The 18,436-nt window shown below is 47.0% G+C and overlaps 1 protein-coding gene across 1 annotated transcript in view; it reads right to left on the reverse strand.

The window, feature by feature from the left end:
• PHLPP1 (PH domain and leucine rich repeat protein phosphatase 1) overlaps positions 1 to 15,061 on the reverse strand; it is a 100,164-nt gene extending 85,103 nt beyond the window's left edge. Inside the window, exon 1 of the mRNA XM_044293365.1 lies at positions 13,925 to 15,061. Coding sequence (XP_044149300.1) covers positions 13,925 to 14,870 — 946 coding nt within the window. The 5' untranslated portion in view covers positions 14,871 to 15,061. The remainder of the gene's footprint in view (positions 1 to 13,924) is intronic.
• Between the last annotated feature and the right edge of the window lie 3,375 nt (positions 15,062 to 18,436).

Genomic DNA, 18,436 nt, shown 5'->3' on the forward strand with positions numbered 1-18,436 from the left:
ACTGTTCAGGCATATCCCCATGCATTCTGAATATAGAGCATTCCGTTCAGGATGTCTTCAGTTCAGTCAATGAACGGCATTGTGGACGGAGGAAATACTGCAGCATGCTGCGGCATTATCTCAGTACAAAATTCTGGATCAGTTTCCGGAATCCCAGATCCGGCATTCATTTACATTGAAATGTAGCTCAATGCCGGATCCGTCCATGCGCAGACCGGCAAAAATGTGAAAAACGACAAACGGAGAGACGGATCCGTTCTTGCAATGCATTTGTGAGACGGATCAGTCTACAAATGCTGTCTGTTTGCATGCAGACTGCCTGATCCGGCAGTTTAGGAGACAGAGCTGCTTGCCACAAGTGTGAAAGTAGCCTTAGGCCTTGTTCACATCTTAGTCAAGGAGGCCCTGCAGGCTGTTCCGGCACAGAGCAGGCTGCCAGATCCTCATTGACTGAAATGAGGCCCGGAGGTGATCTAGCGACTTTCCAGCATACAGTAAATGCCGGGTTCCAGCTGGAAAAGAACTGTTGCATGCAATGTTGTATTGTCCGGTCAACAGCCAGCACGTGTCGGATCAGGCAGCTGGATATCCTTAACGGAGATGTGAACTTGGTCTTACAGGAAAACCGTTGCTCGCTGTGCTCTCACTCACTTCTACAGCCGGATAGCACTGCAAACTCAGCTGTCTTTGCAATGCCAATCACCTCCTCATTCAATCACAGCCTGGAGGCAGTGGCCACCTCGTCAGGGTTAGGGGATATTCCGTCTGACATCAGACATTTATGGCATCCCCTGTAAATATATATGCCATCAATTTCTAAGATAAGAATACCCCTTTAGGTCTGTTAAACATTTCATCCTGAAACTGGACAACCCTCCAGAACAACCTGCAATAAAGAATGGGTAAGCACTTACCAGCCGGATCGCACGCTGCCACTCTGGTTCTTCTGGCTGTGACGTCACGTCAACAACACATGAACCTGGCAGCCAGTCACTGGCCTCAGCAAAGCACCTGAATGGGCCAGCGGTCACAGATCCGGCAGCTAAGCACTAACCTCTTTATTGCAGGTTGATTCTAGGATTTGTCTGGTTTCATCCTGAAAGAGGACAACCCCTTTAAGATTATGCAGGTGGTCGTACGCAGCACATGTGATGTCATATGTAATACAGTGCCTAATGGAACAGTGCACTTTTTCTTGCCATAGCCATACAGAATCTGACAAACCTCCATATGAAATAGGAGGTATACAGAGATCTAAAGTGCCCAGGGAAGTCTGAGTGCCCCATTACAGCTCTGAGGTTGCATGGAGCAGTAACCACGTGCAAGGTCTTAGGATTACTAGTCAGAACAGTTTAGTTGGGACTGCCCTCACTAGACCAAATCTTTAAAACAGTGTGCCCCTCACCACCTGATCACATTTTAAAAACATTTTGCCACAATTACACTGGCAAGGACATGAGATGGCTGAAACTGGCACAAAGATGCAGCTGGACAATGAGGGACAATTATCAAGACTGGCACGTTCATATGCCAGTCTTGATCTCCCTGCACTGGCGGGAGATGCCTTATGATAAATCAGGCGCCTCTCTGCCCTGTACTAGATACTGAAGTCTATGCCAGATACAGGTTGGCGTAGACTTCAACTATAACTGCCGCCACTTTTTGGCAAAAGGTATGGTAAATGCGGTGGGCGGCGCTAAACCCTGCCACCTTTTCACGGTATTTCGGAAAGGTAGCAAATGATGGTTCATATATGATGGGCGCCATAATTTGCGACTTCTTCTAGTGACGTAAATGCCTTGATAAATGCTCCCAAGTGGGTTACATACAAAACAGAGCAGAGAAACCTTTATCAAAATGAAACTGAATGTCATAAGATTGCTGTATTAATTATTTTTACTTTATTTAATAAAGGTTAATAAAAAAATGAAACTGGTATTCTATAAACCCGACTAGTCAGGAACCAGTGCAAACGCAGGACTGGAATCAATCACAAAAGAAGAGGATATCCTTCTCCCCGGTCTCTGTAGCACACCCTCAGAAGCAGCAGCAGCAGCAGCATGGAGGACATTATACAGCAATAGTGGGCAGTGTAGTCTTAAATCCAGCACTGGAGTGCTACTACAGACAACCGGCAGCATGTCTGGGTCTCTCGGACCATGTCTCACTTCTCCTCCCCCTCCCCTCCTCATTGACCTCTATGGCTATTCATGGAGATTAATTTTAGCAGTGATTTGGGTGAATGATCAGTGCAAAAAGGAAGGAAGAGGAGGAGAGGGGTCTGATAAGTGGAAAAAGGAGCATTTTTCTGTAACAGGATTATTATTATTATTATTATTATTATTATTATTATAGCGCCATTCATTCCATAGCTCTGTACATGTAATAAGGGGTGCACATACATAATACAGACAATTGCACTAATCATAAACAAGATGAGTTACAAATTGGTACAGAAGGAGAGAAGGATATAGCACAAAGTTTCTTCACCGACTTGAAAAAAAAAAAAAAACATAAATAAATAGAATTGAAATGACAATTACTGTAAGAAAAATTTGTGTTCAAGTTAAGAAAACGAAAACCATTTGTCCCCATAAAATGCCCTGTCGTGGTGACGTGCCACTCGTGAAACAAGAGTATTAATATTCATAGGCCACTTTTTCAGAAATGTCAAAATGCAACCGTGACGGCTACATATTGCACCTGTCTGTTGGAAGCAGCATGCTCCATGTTACTGAGCACACGGGACATGCCTTCACTGACACAGCAGCTGTGTGACCGCCGCAGAAGTGCAGGTGACAACACTGGAATGCTGCCCAAACCCCTCCGCGTCCCTAAATATGTGAGGAGTCATGGCCTGGACCAAGTCAGAATGACAAGAACCCATGCTAGCGGCGCTCTGCTCTTTTCTCTGGATGCAGGCTTGTTTAGGGTCCAGTCTCCCAGCCTGCCACCTCTGTTCATAGGTTGTGTCTGAGCCCCACAGAAGTGAATGGGAATGAGCTGCAATCCCATACACAAGCAATGGACAAGGGTAGTGCGGTGTTTGACTATGGAGCCTTGTTTTTCTAATTCTTTACAACCCTTAAAGGGAACCTGTCAGCATTGGTACCTACCTTTCTAGATGTGCCCCTGCTGATGTGTCTGGTTTTTATAGGAGAACGTGGGGCTACTAGTCATGGTTCTCTCGCTGTTGCTTCTTTGATATGCCCATGGATATAACATTACAGGAAAGCGCTGCACGGACATGCTCGTTTATCGGCAGCAGTATTACACTGCCAGATGATCGCTAACAAGCGAACATCTTAACAATAATCTGCCTGTGTAATAGGGCCTTAAGAGTCAAAACAGGGTGATGGTCTATAACAGAACAGTTGCAGACCTTTCCCTTATACCTTACCTTACCTCTGGGTAGCCTCCACTACGAGTTTTGGCTTACAATCTGACCAAACACTGATGTGTGAAAGCGGCCTTGGGATGAAGGACAACTTATGTCACCTAGTGCATTCTTCCTATCATCAGGAAAACAAACCTCCTACAAGAAATCATAAAAGATAAAAGAGGGGGAGAGATTGCTGGGAAGTTTTCACAAATACACTGTAAAATAATCGCTGGCGAGGTGCTTGATACGGCACTTGGGGTCATGAGGGTGCACACAAACTAAGGGCCCATACACACGACCGTTGTGGTTTTGAGGTCCGTTTTTCACGGATCCGTTCTGTATCTGATGGTTTTTTTTCTCTGATTTAAGTCCTCTTCCGTTCCGTTATTGCACAAAACATATCCGTATTGTTTCCGTATTTGATCAGTTTTTTTTGTGGATCATATACAGAAACAGTAACGTATTAATCACCAAACACATGAGCAATATGTGCTGGGCATAGCATTTTTATAGTATGGATCAGCAAAAAATGGATGAAATACGGAGGCGTTTTGTGTGCAGTCTATGTTTTGCGGACCCATTGACTTGAATGGGGCCTCGGACTGTGATTTGTGGACAATAATAGGACATGCGCTACTTTTTTGCGGAACGGCCATGCGGGCAAACCGAAACGGAATGCACACGGAGTAACTTCTGTTTTGAAGTGAATGGTTCCGCATCCGGATCCGTCTGACAAATGCCATCAGTTTGCGTCTGGATTAACGGATACTGCAGGCAGTTCCTGCAAGTGTAAAAGTACTATTGCGTGGAAGTGTACTTGAAAATATTCCATGCATTCCAAGAGAGGAAGAGGGGGGGAGGCTGTCACTAAAAGAATCTTGTGCTGATCGGGTAGCATTCCTCAAATATTCTCAATGCTTTCAGCAACTGGTTCTATACATGGCCACTGAATCATCATTAGACAGGGAGCCAGATTTAGAAGGAAGCAGGTGAGGGTGGCCCAGAAGACATCATGATCCAGGCCTACATTTCCATTCCTGGGACGTGAGCTGCATTAACCTTCACAAATGGGAAAATCTAACCTGTGGCATGGAAGATACGGTTCCTGGCAAGAGAACATGACAACACGAGTACGGCCGTCATCTCCACTGAATGAACACAAGCCAGGGGCAATTTACAACGGTATGAGCACATGACATATGTCAACAGGTTTACTTCCGTCTGCCAATCTTCTGCATGGAGGACACTAATGACAATGCCAGAGGGTGCACAGCCACCTCACTTATGATGGCACATTGTGGGGGGCACTGTTGGCACAATGTGATGTGCAGAGACTTAAATGGATAAATTACAGGCTTTACTGAATCTTTTCCCACAAGACGGTGCATCAATCTGCTCAGCTCTTCCTGCTCTTTAACATGCAGCCTGCTGTAAAATGATAATTACCACCAAAATAGTCTAGTCAATACCACCTGCCTTAAAAAAAAATAAAAAAAAACACACCGGTAACAGTTGGCAACCCTGGTATACGCTCCTTAAAACCAGCACCTGGATCTGAATACTTTTGTAATCACATGTAATGAAACATTTAGTATAGCCACTGAGTTATTTGATAAAATGCATCTGTATAGCGCCACCTGCTGTTTGTTCTTTTTCTTATTTCTCTGTCCACCTGAGTTGGTCACACATGCTCAGTTTAAATCTTCCACTGCCACCAGCCATATCTTCTGTTAGTTACAGCGAAAGCGCTACAGCAGGAAGGACACACCCCTTAGCTGCCAGACTGAAATAACTAGCAGATCAACTGGAGCAATGAATGGGGAGATCTTTGGTTCAATGCGAGGTACAGGGCTGGTTCTAGATTTGTTAGAAAGGTGTCACACGATATTAGTCACAGACAGAGGGTTTCTGGCAGCAGCACTCTTTGCTCACCCTATTGAAAACAAATGTACACTCCCCTGAGTGAGCACGTGTATAAAGGGAGTCCAGATTCACACGTCCGTAGTGTATTGCGGATCCCCAATACACCCGGCCGGCAACCCCATTGAAATACTTATTCTTGTCCGCAATTGCTGACAATAATAGGACATGTTCTATTTTTTGTGTGGAACGGACATACGGAAATGGAATGCACGAGGAGTAACTTCCGTTTTTTGCAGACCCACTGAAATGAATGGTTCCGCAAAAAAAACGTTAAACTGACACAGAAAGAATACATTTGTGTGCATGAGCCCCAAGTCTAGATTTCATTCTTTTAGAGCATGGATCAGCAACCTCCAGCACTCCAAAATTACAACTCCCAGAATTCTCCTTTCGCTTCTGTGGGAGTTACAAGAACAGCCGAGTAAGTTTGCATGCCGGGAGTGTTGAAGGTTGCCGACCCACGTTTTAGGGTATGTTAAAATGGAGCTGGGCCTGGGTTTCAGCTCAAATTCACCATAAACCAGGTCTCTGCTCTGAAACAGCTTCTGATTGTTTAAAATGGGCCGCGCCACAGTTCATATGGCCGAGGAGTTTAGCTGCGCAGTTCTCCAGATCGCGCCAAGAATAGACAGGTTCATTCTTGGTGCGGTTACCGCACTGACCCCACACCGCAGCGGAAGCACGGAAATGGAGCTAAACCGAAAGAGGGTCCATGTCATACAAAATGAAAACCAAAAGGCAGAAATTGCAGTGGTTTCGCCATGGGACAAGTGGCAGATTTTATCAAAGTCCTCTATCTGAATAGACCCTTAATGTTCTATGAATATGTGCAAAGCAAATACAACACAGAAAAGGCCTCGCTTCAGTTAGTGTATAACACGCAGCGGCGATTATATAAGAGTTTACAGATCACTTACATCACCCGCACGCCATGTATAAACAGAAATGACTCACACTTTATTAGGATTTCTAGCTCACAGGGAAATGAAAGGAGCGCAGCTCATCTCCGCTACGTTATGAGCATCATACAGCCTGCTACAAATTACCGTCTCAAGCTTCCAGAATGTATTGAGACAGGCAAGAGGAACCAGGCTGAACAAAGGGCGTCTTCATTCATTGACACCGAGCTACAGCATGTAACTAGGCCAAAATACACAACTCGGCATTGAAATTGCAACACCAAAAAGGAAAAGTCGTGGAATTATGCAAATCACAGAATGGAGGAACATGTTAATTATAAGCAATTGATAAAAAATGGAAACAAAATATCCAAAACATCTCAATTTATTCAATATCAAGTATGAGCTCCCCATGCAGAAAAACCCGCGCTTACGCGCCTCATGCAATCAGTAAGGTTAATGGCTGTCTGAGGAATGTTCTGCCACAATGAATGAACTTGGGCACCCAAATCATCAAGATCCGCTGCAGGCAGCAACCTTTGCAATGACGTCCCAGATGTGCTTAATAGTTCATAAGTCCGGAGACGATGCAGGCCACGGTGGCACGTTTAGGCCATGCAGGCTCCTCACAGTATCACAAGCATAATGTGGCCTGGCGCTGACCTGTTGAAAAACAGCTCCTGGAACACTTTGGAAAAATGGCCGTACCATTGGTTCCAACAGCAAAGCAATGTACTGCTAGAAGACTGGAGGGGTCCAGCTATCCAACATACATTATAGCACCCCACACCATAATCCTGGGAATAGTACCAGTGTGAAGTTCCCTTGTGAAAGCCCCTTAATGCCGTTGCCCACATGGTCTGAAGCCCTTGCATTCAAGACAAAACTGGGATACAAAAGACCTCCACTGTCATGTTACTGTGCACCATGATAGCCTTTGAGAGCAGGAGTGTGAGGTCAATGTTACACTTGTAGCTGGACCTCTGGCTCATAGCCCAATATCGTGCAAACACCTTCTGATGGTTTGAGTAGACACTGTTTGCCACCCTAGGCTTGGGATGTTATGTCCAATTTCACTTGCAGTACAAAAAGGCTCACTACACTTCATTCTTCTAATCAGATGATTCGCCTGTGCACCTCCTGCTGTCATTGCAATTCATCATTGTTCTCCCAACCACTGAGACATACAACATTGAACAGTGCTGACATCTCAGTCTGGGCACTTAGTAATCTGCTGGAGTGAAACCAAGGTCTCAGTTCAAGGATTCTGTTCCTCTCAGTTTGTGACAAGTGACAAACAGGAGACATCGCACAATCATCCCACATGACCAACTTTTGAGGTTTCATGGAGCTAAAAAAACAAAACAAAAAACACTTTACTCAGGTTGGGTTTTGTGCCGCTCCCACGTGCCACAGATTGGAGCTAGGTGCTTTAAAATTTGATCATCTGCAGATCTTAGAGACAACTGCTACTTAATTGATTTGCATAACCTTACAGCTTGTTCTTCTTGGTATTGCAATTTCAACGTTAAGAATTGTAAGGGTGCCCTCACTAGGGTTGCACCGGGTATCGAATTATCAATACTTTTGTAATGGTATTGATTCGATACTGGGATTTGCCTTTTACCGAAACTGCGCAGCCTAGTATCACAGAACATGGCACGCACTGCTCTCAGCAGGCGCCATGTTCCTTTAGCAGCACAGGGAGAAGGAAGCAGTCTGTCCCTCCGCCCAGTGCTGCTGCGGCCACCAATAATGTCACAGAAGCCGGCATCCGGCTTCTGTGACAGGGAGCTGCGATCAGCTGCAGTTAACCCCTCAGGTGCCACATCTATTTGTATTAAAAGTTAGTAATCTTCATTGGTGGTGCAGTGCGCCCTCCCTTCCCCCAACCCCAGTATTAAAAACATTGGTGACGCAGTGCGCCCCCCTCAGTATTAAATCATTGGTGGCAGTGGCCACAGGGTCCCCTCCTCCCTCTTCATTGGTGGCAGTGACAGTTCCGATTGGAGCCCCAGCAGTGTAATCGCAGGGCTCTGATCGGTTACCATGGCAGCCAAGACGCTGCTGAAGGCCTGGCTGCCATGGTCAGCTCCCTGCTGCTGTGTGTACTATGCACAGGGCAGCAGGGAGAGTGTGAAGTCCTATTTACCCTAATAGAGCTATCATAGGACAAGGGATGAAAGGATCCCAGGTTTTAGCCCCTAAGGGGGAAATAGTTATTAAAAAAAGTTTAAAAAATAAATAAAAATAAAAATATTAATTATAAATCACCCCCTTCCCCAATTTTACATATAAAATATATAAAACAATAAATATATTACATATCACCATGTCCGAAAAGTCCAAACTTTTAAAAATATAAAAAAAAAAAAAGAAATCTCCTATGCGGTGAACGCCATAACAGAAATAAATAAATAGATAAATAAATGAATAAAATAAAAAATGCGTGACTCGCCATTTTTTTTTTTTTTTTTATCACCTTGTCCCCCAAAAAAAAGGCTAGGACTGTTCGATTATGGGCCGGACATTTCATAACATGCGTAATGCAAGCAGCTTTTTTGGCGTTTTATTTTTTTCGCATGGTATTGAGTATCGCAATACTTTTTTATGGTATCGAAATAGAATCAAAAGTTTGGTATCGTGATAACCCTAAGCCCTCACACACTGGAATTTTCTACAATGAAATCCGCCACATAAATACATCTCCTATGTTAGCCTATGGGGACGAAAATTTCCACAGCAGAACAGAATGCAAAAAACCTTTTGTTGTGGATTTCATGAAGCTGCACGGGAAAGTCCACAACAAAATCTGCAGCATAAACTGCAAAAAAATGACAACTTTCTAAAATTCACACCTGCAGATTTTTGGGTGGAAAATCCTGCCACGTCAGGGCACCTTAAAGAGGACCTTTCATGGGTCCACACTAGGGACGAGCGAATCGACTTTGGATGAAACATCTGAAGTCAATTCGCATAAAACTTTGTTCTAATACTGTACGGGGCAGGAGCGCCATACAGTATTAGGCTACTTTCACACTAGCGTTCGGGCGGATCCGTTCTGAACGGATCCGCTCATAATAATGCAGACGGAGGCTCCGTTCAGAACGGATCCGTCTGCATTATATTAGCTAAAAAAAGCTAAGTGTGAAAATAGCCTCGGACGGATCCGTCCAGACTTTCAATGTAAAGTCAATGGGGGACGGATCCGCCTGAAGATTGAGCCACAGGGTGACATCTTCAAACGGATCCGTCCCCATTGACTTACATTGTAAGTCTGGGCGGATCCGCACGCCTCCGCACGGCCAGGCGGACACCCGAACGCTGCAAGCAGCGTTCAGCTGTCCGCCTGTCCGTGCGGAGGCGAGCGGAGCGGAGGCTGAACGCCGCCAGACTGATGCAGTCTGAGCGGATCCGCTCCATTCAGACTGCATCAGGGCTGGACGGCTGCGTTCGGGTCCGCTCGTGAGCCCCTTCAAACGGAGCTCACGAACGGACCAGCGAACGCTAGTGTGAAAGCAGCCTTAGAATGTATTGGCTCCGATGAGCCGAAGTTTTTGCTTCGCGAAGTCTCGCTTCATAAATTAATTTGTACTGTAAAAAAACATTTCCCGAACTCTGGTTCGGTTACAAGGCACTACTTGGAACCGATCCCGAGTTCGGGAAATGTTTTTTTTTTTTTTTTACAGTACAAATTAATTTATGAAGTTATTGCGCAAAGTCTCGCAAGACTTTGCAAAGCAATAACTTCGGCTCATCAGAGCCAATACATTCTAATACTGTACGGAGCTCATGCTCTGTACAGCATTAGAATGAAGTTTTATGCGATGGCTTTCATCCGAAGTCGATTCGCTCATCCCTAGTCCAGACATTATGAAATAAGTAGGGGGTTGTGTAGGGCATAGTCCATGGATGTAATATCCGGTGCTCCGTTCCCCCGCTGTGGCACCGTTCACTTTGCCCGCCTGATATGCTAATGAATAGCATTGGTACAGGGAGGAGGAGACTGCCCTGTTTCTCAATAGGCGCCTCCTTCTCCCTGGCTGTAGCACGGTCCAATCACAGCGGAGAGCATCACAGCCAGGGAGAGAAAACAGCTCACCTTCTCCCTGGATATGACGCTCTCAGTGCAGACTAGCCTACAAGGCTGATAATTTATAGGGCAACCCCTGTAAATGGCCTAAAAGAAAAAAAAATGAATTGATACTCACCTTTTCTCCTCTGTTTCCTCTCCTGCTGTCATCACTTTGGCTGCAGCAATAACGTTCTATGCACAAGTCACCACTACAGTAAATCGCTGCCCTCAGCCGTACACAGGATGTCTCTGCCGAGTCCAGTGATTGGCTGCAGCGGTGACCTGTGTGCACAGAACGTCACCACTTAAGCTAAAAAAATAATAATAGCAGTGGTAAGGACTGGAGTACGGCGCAGGAAGAAGCAGAGGCGAAAACAAGGGAATAGCCATTCATTTATTTTAGGCCGTTTACAAGGGTTGCCAGAGTTTTTATATAACTAATGAAACGATCATTTCTTACCTGGCAGATCCAGGTTCGCTGCACCAATGAGGTCGGAGGATTGGCTGCAAGTGCAGTAGTCACCTGACAACAAAGGAGATCTGCCTGCAACAAAGAAGTGATCATTACCTACCTGGCAGATTCCGCACTGCCATTCCAGTTCTCCACAGCAGTGATGTCACATCAACAACATGTAACTACTGCAGCCAGTCTGTGGCCTCAGTGGTGCACCAAAGCCAAGTAAGAAATGATCGCTTCATTATTACAGGTGGATCTCCTGCATTGTCTGGTTTCCCTTGAAACTGGTCAAACCCTTTAAGCAGAAAGTTTCAAAGTACTGACGCACTGCTAGCTGGCAAATAAGGTTCACAGAGGGTAGAAGATGTGGCATTTTATACACTGTCCAACCAGCTGGCAAAAATACATGGCAGCAGCGATGAATTACATCAACTGCATAAAATGTGATGACATGAAGCGATGAGACACTTTGGATTATCCCTCTAGACAATTTGTTGCACTTTTAATTGACTTTAATTACTAAGCTATAGTCCAGAAACAGATTGTAGGAAACCTTGCGTTCTGCAGCTGTCACTCCACAGTTAAAATCAATTAAAAGTGCTACAAAAACAACTAGGTGTAGCCTCTGCGTTGGGCCTCGTTCACACGCCTGTGCCCGTGATGACATCATGTGTCATCCGTATTCCACGGACACTGCCGGGCTGAAAACTGGTTTTCAGAGCATCTTCTACCAATGATCAGTAAGTATGAAGCATGGACCATTGGTTTGTGTCCATGGTTTTCACAAACCCATAGACTACAATTACAATCTCGTAGATTGTAAGCTCTTGCGAGCAGGGCCCTTAAGGCTCCATTCACACGTCCGCAAAATAGTTCCGCATCCGTTCCACAATTTTGCGGAACGGGTGCGGACCCATTTATTTTTACACACAGTGTGACAGTGTGCTGTCTACATCCGCAATTGCGGAGCACGGCCCCGATCTTCGGGTCCGCAGCTCCGCAAAAGATAGAACATGTCCTATTCTGGTCCGCAGCGTGCGGACAAGAATAGGCATTTCTATGGGGGTGCCGGGCTGGTGTGTTGCGGACCCGCAATTTGCGGGTCCGCAACAAATCACGGACGTGTGAATGGAGCCTTATGCTAACCTGTCTGTTGCCATGTTATTTAGGACTCTTTCTACATGAACCCCCTGACTGTAAAGCGCTGCGGAATATGTTGGCGCTGCATAAAAAGATTATTTTAATGTGCATGAGGTACCCGTAATCACAGACCAAAACAGGGCATGCTTCCATGGAAAACCATTAAAGTCAATAGGTACATGTGCTGACCAATTGCAGTCAATGGTGCTATTCACACAACTTTTTGATTTATTTATTTTTTCATCAAAAGGTAAGACATGTCCTATTCTGTCTATTTTCACAGACAAAATTGTCCCCTTGCATTGTCTAACACTCTTCAGAAAGGTAGCCGTAAAAAACGGCTGTTAAAAATGGTCGTGCAAACGTAGCCTTATAGGAGTCCTGGGTTCTTCAATGATCAGCTGTAATCTAGAGGGACCTGGCAGCAGGCTCTCCGTTTCCACGCAGCACCACCACAGGCAAAATGAGGCATTACAACCTTCCCATTGAAATCAATGTGCCGACCTGATGGATCCTAACTCGCTTTGTCGCTGCTCTCTAAAAAGAAAGTCCTGAATCCCCCTGGATTAACTCAAGAGTGTTCGGCCTGGGAAACACAATCCGTGTGTTAGGCGCATTACCCAGCCTAGGCCCTGAACCTCTTGACCACAACTCTCAGCATCATAAGAACCTAGGATACCGAGTTCCTGCCCATTGTACTGAACCCATGGCTATGTGAGTACAGTACAATAAACCCACAATCGGACAGGAACTCAGAGCATCACAGTTCTGGGTTAGAGGAGCAGTGCTCAGTCCAGGAAATGCAGCCATCACAAGGGTCATGTTCCTCAGCTAATGGGGCACTACTAGTACCAACCGGATTGTCTAAATCAGGCAACCAACATAAAGCTGGACTGGGACGTTCCTCAAGTGCCTGCATTCCTCTGCTGTTCAGACAAGCAGCATGCATGAAAACAAGCATTGTCTGCTACTTATCTGAGGAGGAAAGAAGAGGATTCCAGCAGGATAAATGCCCTTGGCCTGCATGTCCTGGTATGGGCAGAATATTGTGGCTCCCGGAGCCATGAGAAGGGATCGGAGACCTCTGGCCCCTGGGATTTGTCCAAAGTGCTGCTTTTCTTCTCTTTATGTGCTAAGTGCCCATGCCATCATCTTCAGGGCACCCAGGCACATTACACAAGGCCAAACCACATCCAAATATTTGCATATGATTAATAATTAATCTACCAAACCTGGGGAATGTGCTGTTAACAAGTAACCACAACTTTTCCATCATTTTCCTTGGGTTTCCCGCTAGTATACTGCTACACTGGCTAAAATGTCATAGTGACAACCACGAATACCAGTGAGTCACCTGGAGAGGAACACAACTCATCTGCTGAGCACATGTATTACTACCAAGGAGCACACAAGATCCGACCACTGACAGCTGCTGTACTTACCACCAGCGCCCAGTCACTACTGGCACCTGGGTATAAGGAAAGCAGCGGCTAAACATGAAACGTAGGGTAGGCCCATTCATTACCAGCCACTGAGATTTCTGTATCTGCCACAAAATGATAGTCAGGCCTTCTCTAGACCACAGAGTGGCATCATGCCAGTCAATAGAGTAACCCCGTCCTCCAGAAGTCAATGGCACAACATGATAGTCATCAGGAGGCCTTCTCTAGACCACAGAGTGGTAACATGCCAGTCACTAGAGTAACCCCGTCCTCCAGAAGTCAATGGCACAACATAATCAACAGAAGGTGCCCACTAGCTTTCCTGACTGTAGGACTCCAAGCAATGCCAACTGGTCACTAAGTCTCCTTCTCTAAACTCCAATGTTAGTGTCACTTGATGCCAGTCACTTAGAGAAGCAAGGCCCTTTCTTCATTGTAGAACTGCCCTCAACGTCATCTCATGCCAGGTCCCTAAAACCAGGCTCCATATTCTAGGAGTCATATTCATGTCATGCCAAGGCGTGCATCCTTTCCAATACCCCAGGAGCCATTGTGCCACCACAGCTCTAGGTGTGAGGACCTATGGCATCTGCCACTCCAACCTACCTGCGTAGAAGCGGATGAGGCAGCCGATCTCGGGCTCCATGCCCTCCTCCTGCACCCGGCACAAGTCTCGGAAGCCCAGCTGGAAGAGGTAATCGTTCTGCACCAGCAGCGGCTTCTCGTGCGGCTCCAGCCGGCGGCTGCTCTCCCCGTGGAGCTGCACGTACAGGGCGCCCTGCGGCTGGCCATGGCTCCGGGCAGGGACGGTGACGGCAGGCGGCGGCTCCGCGCTCAGCTCTTCCACAGAGGAGGAGGAGGAGGAAGACGCGGCCCCGCAGTGAAAGAGCTCCAGTCCCTGGCACACAGCAGGGCTCTCCGGGTGCAGCCCATTCGCCTCCTCGGTGTCCCAGCAGTCCGTGCCCGGGCGGCTCAGCTTGTGAGGTGTGCCCACCCAGGTCCCAGAGCCCGAGAACACTTGAGCCCGCTCGTCGCTGGTGCCCGCCTCAGGGGCCTGGCCCAGCACCCGGAGCACCCCGGATGAGCCGCCTCCCGGCCGGAGCAGCCGCGCGGCCACCTCGCCGGCAGTGGTGTCCAGGGTGCAGAGCAGCGGCCTGAGGCCGGGGGACGAGTGGCGCTCGTAGATCTGCAGGCAGCCCCTCCGCAGCTCCCCGCGCACCCATTCCCTCTCCTGCGGCTGCAGCTGCACCCACTGCCGGTACTTCAGCAGGGTCTTCCTGTCCAGACTGCGGGTGCCGGGCCCCAGGGTGGAGGCAGAGCCGGGGGCGGCGGCCGTGCCCAGCGGGTTCGCTGACAGATTCCTCTTCAGCCGCCGTCTCCTCCTCAGCAGCAGCACGGAGTTGGCGCTCTGGCAGTTCGCAGCCGGGGGCAGCACAAGTGCCGCGCCTCCCTCCATCCCCGGCCGCTTCTTCTCCCCCAGCGGTACGATCCCATCTGCCGCCGCCGCCTGCTGCTCCATGGACTTTGACGCGGAACCTTCCGGCGCGAGCATTGGCTTCTACAGATGAATCCCGAGCATTCCACGGGGCCACTACTAAGCAGCCCCGGCTCCTGAGTGCGCCATCATGGAGTAGATGAGGATCATCTAGCGCTCCGTCGTTAATTGCTGGAGATAGGCAGCCCCGCCGCTCCACACACTGAGGGGTGTGACTTGCCTGCCAGTCTCATACATATTAAGCAGCAGCAGCACCATCAGGAGGACGCGGTCTGTCACTAGACCAGCCACAAGAGCGCCAAGCCTGTCACTCTGACGTCCGCTACGTCACCGCGCTAGGCAGCTCGGGACATGTAGTTCATGTGTCCTACTCCTAGCCTATCGGGAATGTGCGGGGTGTGGCCCTCAGCGAGTCTCCTCACAAAGTGGCTCGCAGCAAAGAACTTCTTCACGTGCGCCACCCCTTAAGAGATAATAGACAAGTCCATGTCATGAAGCTGCTCCCTTTTTTTACATAGCCTAACAGATGAAACCACTGTCTGACCAGGGGGAGTTTACGTCTCCTTCACTGGGGGTCTGTCCCCAGGATGCTCTGATATACAATGCTGAGCCAGTGACCAAGGTGGTAAGCTATAGGGGGTGCAGAGGTAGCAGTCACTACCGGGCCCAGGAGCCTGAGGGGGCCCAAAGACCCTTGTGCCATATAAGAGGACACTGGTATTATAGAAAGTGTATGCTGGTCAAGTTACACCTCTGGCTGGAAGGAAGGGGTTAGGTCAAGAATTTGGATTGAGGGGGGATGCTGTTTCAAGCTGAACCTTTAGCTACGTCCCTGTAGCCCACCATACCTCCCAACTTTTTGGATAGTCAAAGAGGGGCATCCATGGGATTATTTGTTCCAAACTGGTATGCTTACCAGATAGGATGGCCCCTACAGATGCCAGCACATTTTTTTTTTTTTCCTAAAATACCCCCACTATTTTTGTCGCCTCATATGTCAATTAAGAGCATCGGTACAGGGAGGAGGAGACGGCCGGCTTTCTCAAACAGCTCACCTTCTCCCTGGCTGTGACGCTCTCTGCGCTACAGCCAGGGAGAAGGAGACGCCCATTGAGAAACCCGGCTGTCTCCTCCTCCCTGTACCGATGCTCTAAATTGACATATGAGGCGACAAAAATAGTGGGGGTATTTTAGAAAAAAAATAAAAATATGCTGGCATCTGTAGGGGCCATCCTATCTGGTAAGCATACCGGTTTGGAACAAATAATCCCATGAAAGGTCCTCTTTAAAGGGAACCTGTCACCGGGATTTTGGGTATAGAGCTGAAGACATGGGTTGCTAGATGGCCGTTAGCATATCCGCAATACCCAGTCCCCATAGCTCTGTGTGCTTTTATTGTGTAAAAAAAAAACGATTTGATACATATGCAAATTAACATAATAGAGTCATATCTTGTGTGACTCATCTCAGGTTAATTTGCATATGTATCAAATCAGGTTTTTTTACACAATAAAAGCACACAGAGCTATGGGGACTGGATATTGCGGATGTGCTAGTGGCCATCTAGCAACCCATGTCCTCAGCTCTATACACAAAATCCCGGTGACAGGTTCCCTTTAAATGTCCTTCTTTTTGACCTGGGAAAATCATTAATAAATGTGCATTAATAAATGTACTAAATTGCTCCTTAGTAAACTGTATGGTTTCTACCTGTATATTAGACCATAACTCCATTATTTGGTGCAATCTGAAGCTTAAAATATCTAGAATCCGATCATTTATGTGCTAATATTTAAATGGATATTCAAGGGCAAGAAAAAAAAATTCTCCCAGGGGCTCCACATGTTGAAAAAGTAAGGGAACTTATTCTCACCTAACCGATCCCCAGCTGCTGCAGTTCTGACAGAGTCGGTAATTATGTTTTGAGCGGAGTTAGATTCGTGGCCTAGTATGAAATAAAATGGTGGCTATGCATGCTGCACATATTGTCCCTCTTTGTGATTTTCAACATTTGGGAGGTATGCATATGGTCAGGCTTGGACTGGCCCACAGGGGAATTCCCCGGTGGGCCCCTGAGAAAGGTGGGCCCTTCATCCACCAGCACAGCATCTAAAATAACCTATATCAATATAAAAAAAACTGGGAAAACTATCCAGTTTATTATTAGAAACACATCGGAAGGTTAAGATGTCCTCTAGGAATAGAGGCAGGCCAGAAAGTATCTTCTCTTCCCGGGGATCCACCTTTGAAGTTGTTGCAGAGAATCCCCAAATCAATAATCTGTTAGCGTCTTGTTGCTGTCTGTCTCTGTGTGGGCAGGTAATAATTGCATGTCGCTTTACAGTGGGCCCCCAGAATGAATTTTACTGGTGGGCCCTAGGCATCCCAGTCCGACACTGCATATGGTTCATTGTGTGAAAGATCCATTTTTCCTGCATAGTTATAGACTTCAATAGTTTTCTTTTACACAGTAGTGCAAAAATGAGCTGAATGTAGAAATGTCTAAAATCCAAATTGCATTAGGAAGCAGACAAACGCATTCTGGATTAATGTTATAAATGTAATAACGCAAATCTATACCTCAGATCAAAAAGAGGGACATTTAAGGAGCAAAGAGGGACTTGGGTCAAAAGTAAGGACTGTCCCTCCAAATAAGGGACACTTGTGAGGTCTGCTTTCAGACAGTGGCCATCACTCAGAACAGTGGCCATCACCATTAGACATACCTTCCAACTGTCCCAGGATTTTGATGGCTGTCCCGCGGTCCGGAACAGCTGCGGTAAGTCCCGTTCTCAGCTGATTGTAATGGTGAAGTAGAGAGCCATCCGCTCCCAGCTTCAACATTCATCTCAGCAGCCGGTGCTCCCCATACATTGCATTGCACTGTGTAGGAGGAGTGGGGCAGCAGCACAATGTGTGACAGTATTCTGCCTGCTGCTAAGCTGTGATCATCGGAGGAACAAGGTGAGTATTTACAGTTTTTTTGTTTTTTTTTTTAACTTCGTGTGAAGGGGACACATATCTGGGCATAACTACTGTGAGAGGGCACGTATCTGGGCATAACTATTGTGTGGGGGGCAAATATCTGGGCATAACTACTATGATGGGGGCACATATCTAGGCATAACTACTGTGATTGGGCACATAGCTGGGCATAACTTTTGAGAGGGCACATATCTTGGCATAGCTACTGTGATGGGGCACACCTGGGTATAACTACTGTAAATTGGCACATATCTTGGTATAACTACTGTGAGGGGGCACATATCTGGGCATACCTACTGTGAAGAGAGCACATGTGAGCAATACTACTGTGAAGGGGGCACAATGCGGGCATTACTACTGTGAAGGGGGACATATGGGCATAACTACAGTGATGGGCACAATGTAGGCATTACTACTGTGAAGGGGTGCATATGGGCATAACTACTATGAAGGGGCATATATGGGCATGGCTACTGTGAAGGGGGCACAATATGGGCATTACTACTGTGTGCTGCCATAAAACAGGAATAATTACTATGTTGGGGCATTAATGGCATTGGGTGTGTTTCGTTATGCGTTGGGCGGAGTTAGACTCGTGGCCTAGTACAAAAAAAATTGCCATCACATATTGTCCCTCT

Source organism: Bufo gargarizans, chromosome 5 (assembly GCF_014858855.1).
Source record: "Bufo gargarizans isolate SCDJY-AF-19 chromosome 5, ASM1485885v1, whole genome shotgun sequence".
NCBI classification, from domain to species: domain Eukaryota; kingdom Metazoa; phylum Chordata; class Amphibia; order Anura; family Bufonidae; genus Bufo; species Bufo gargarizans.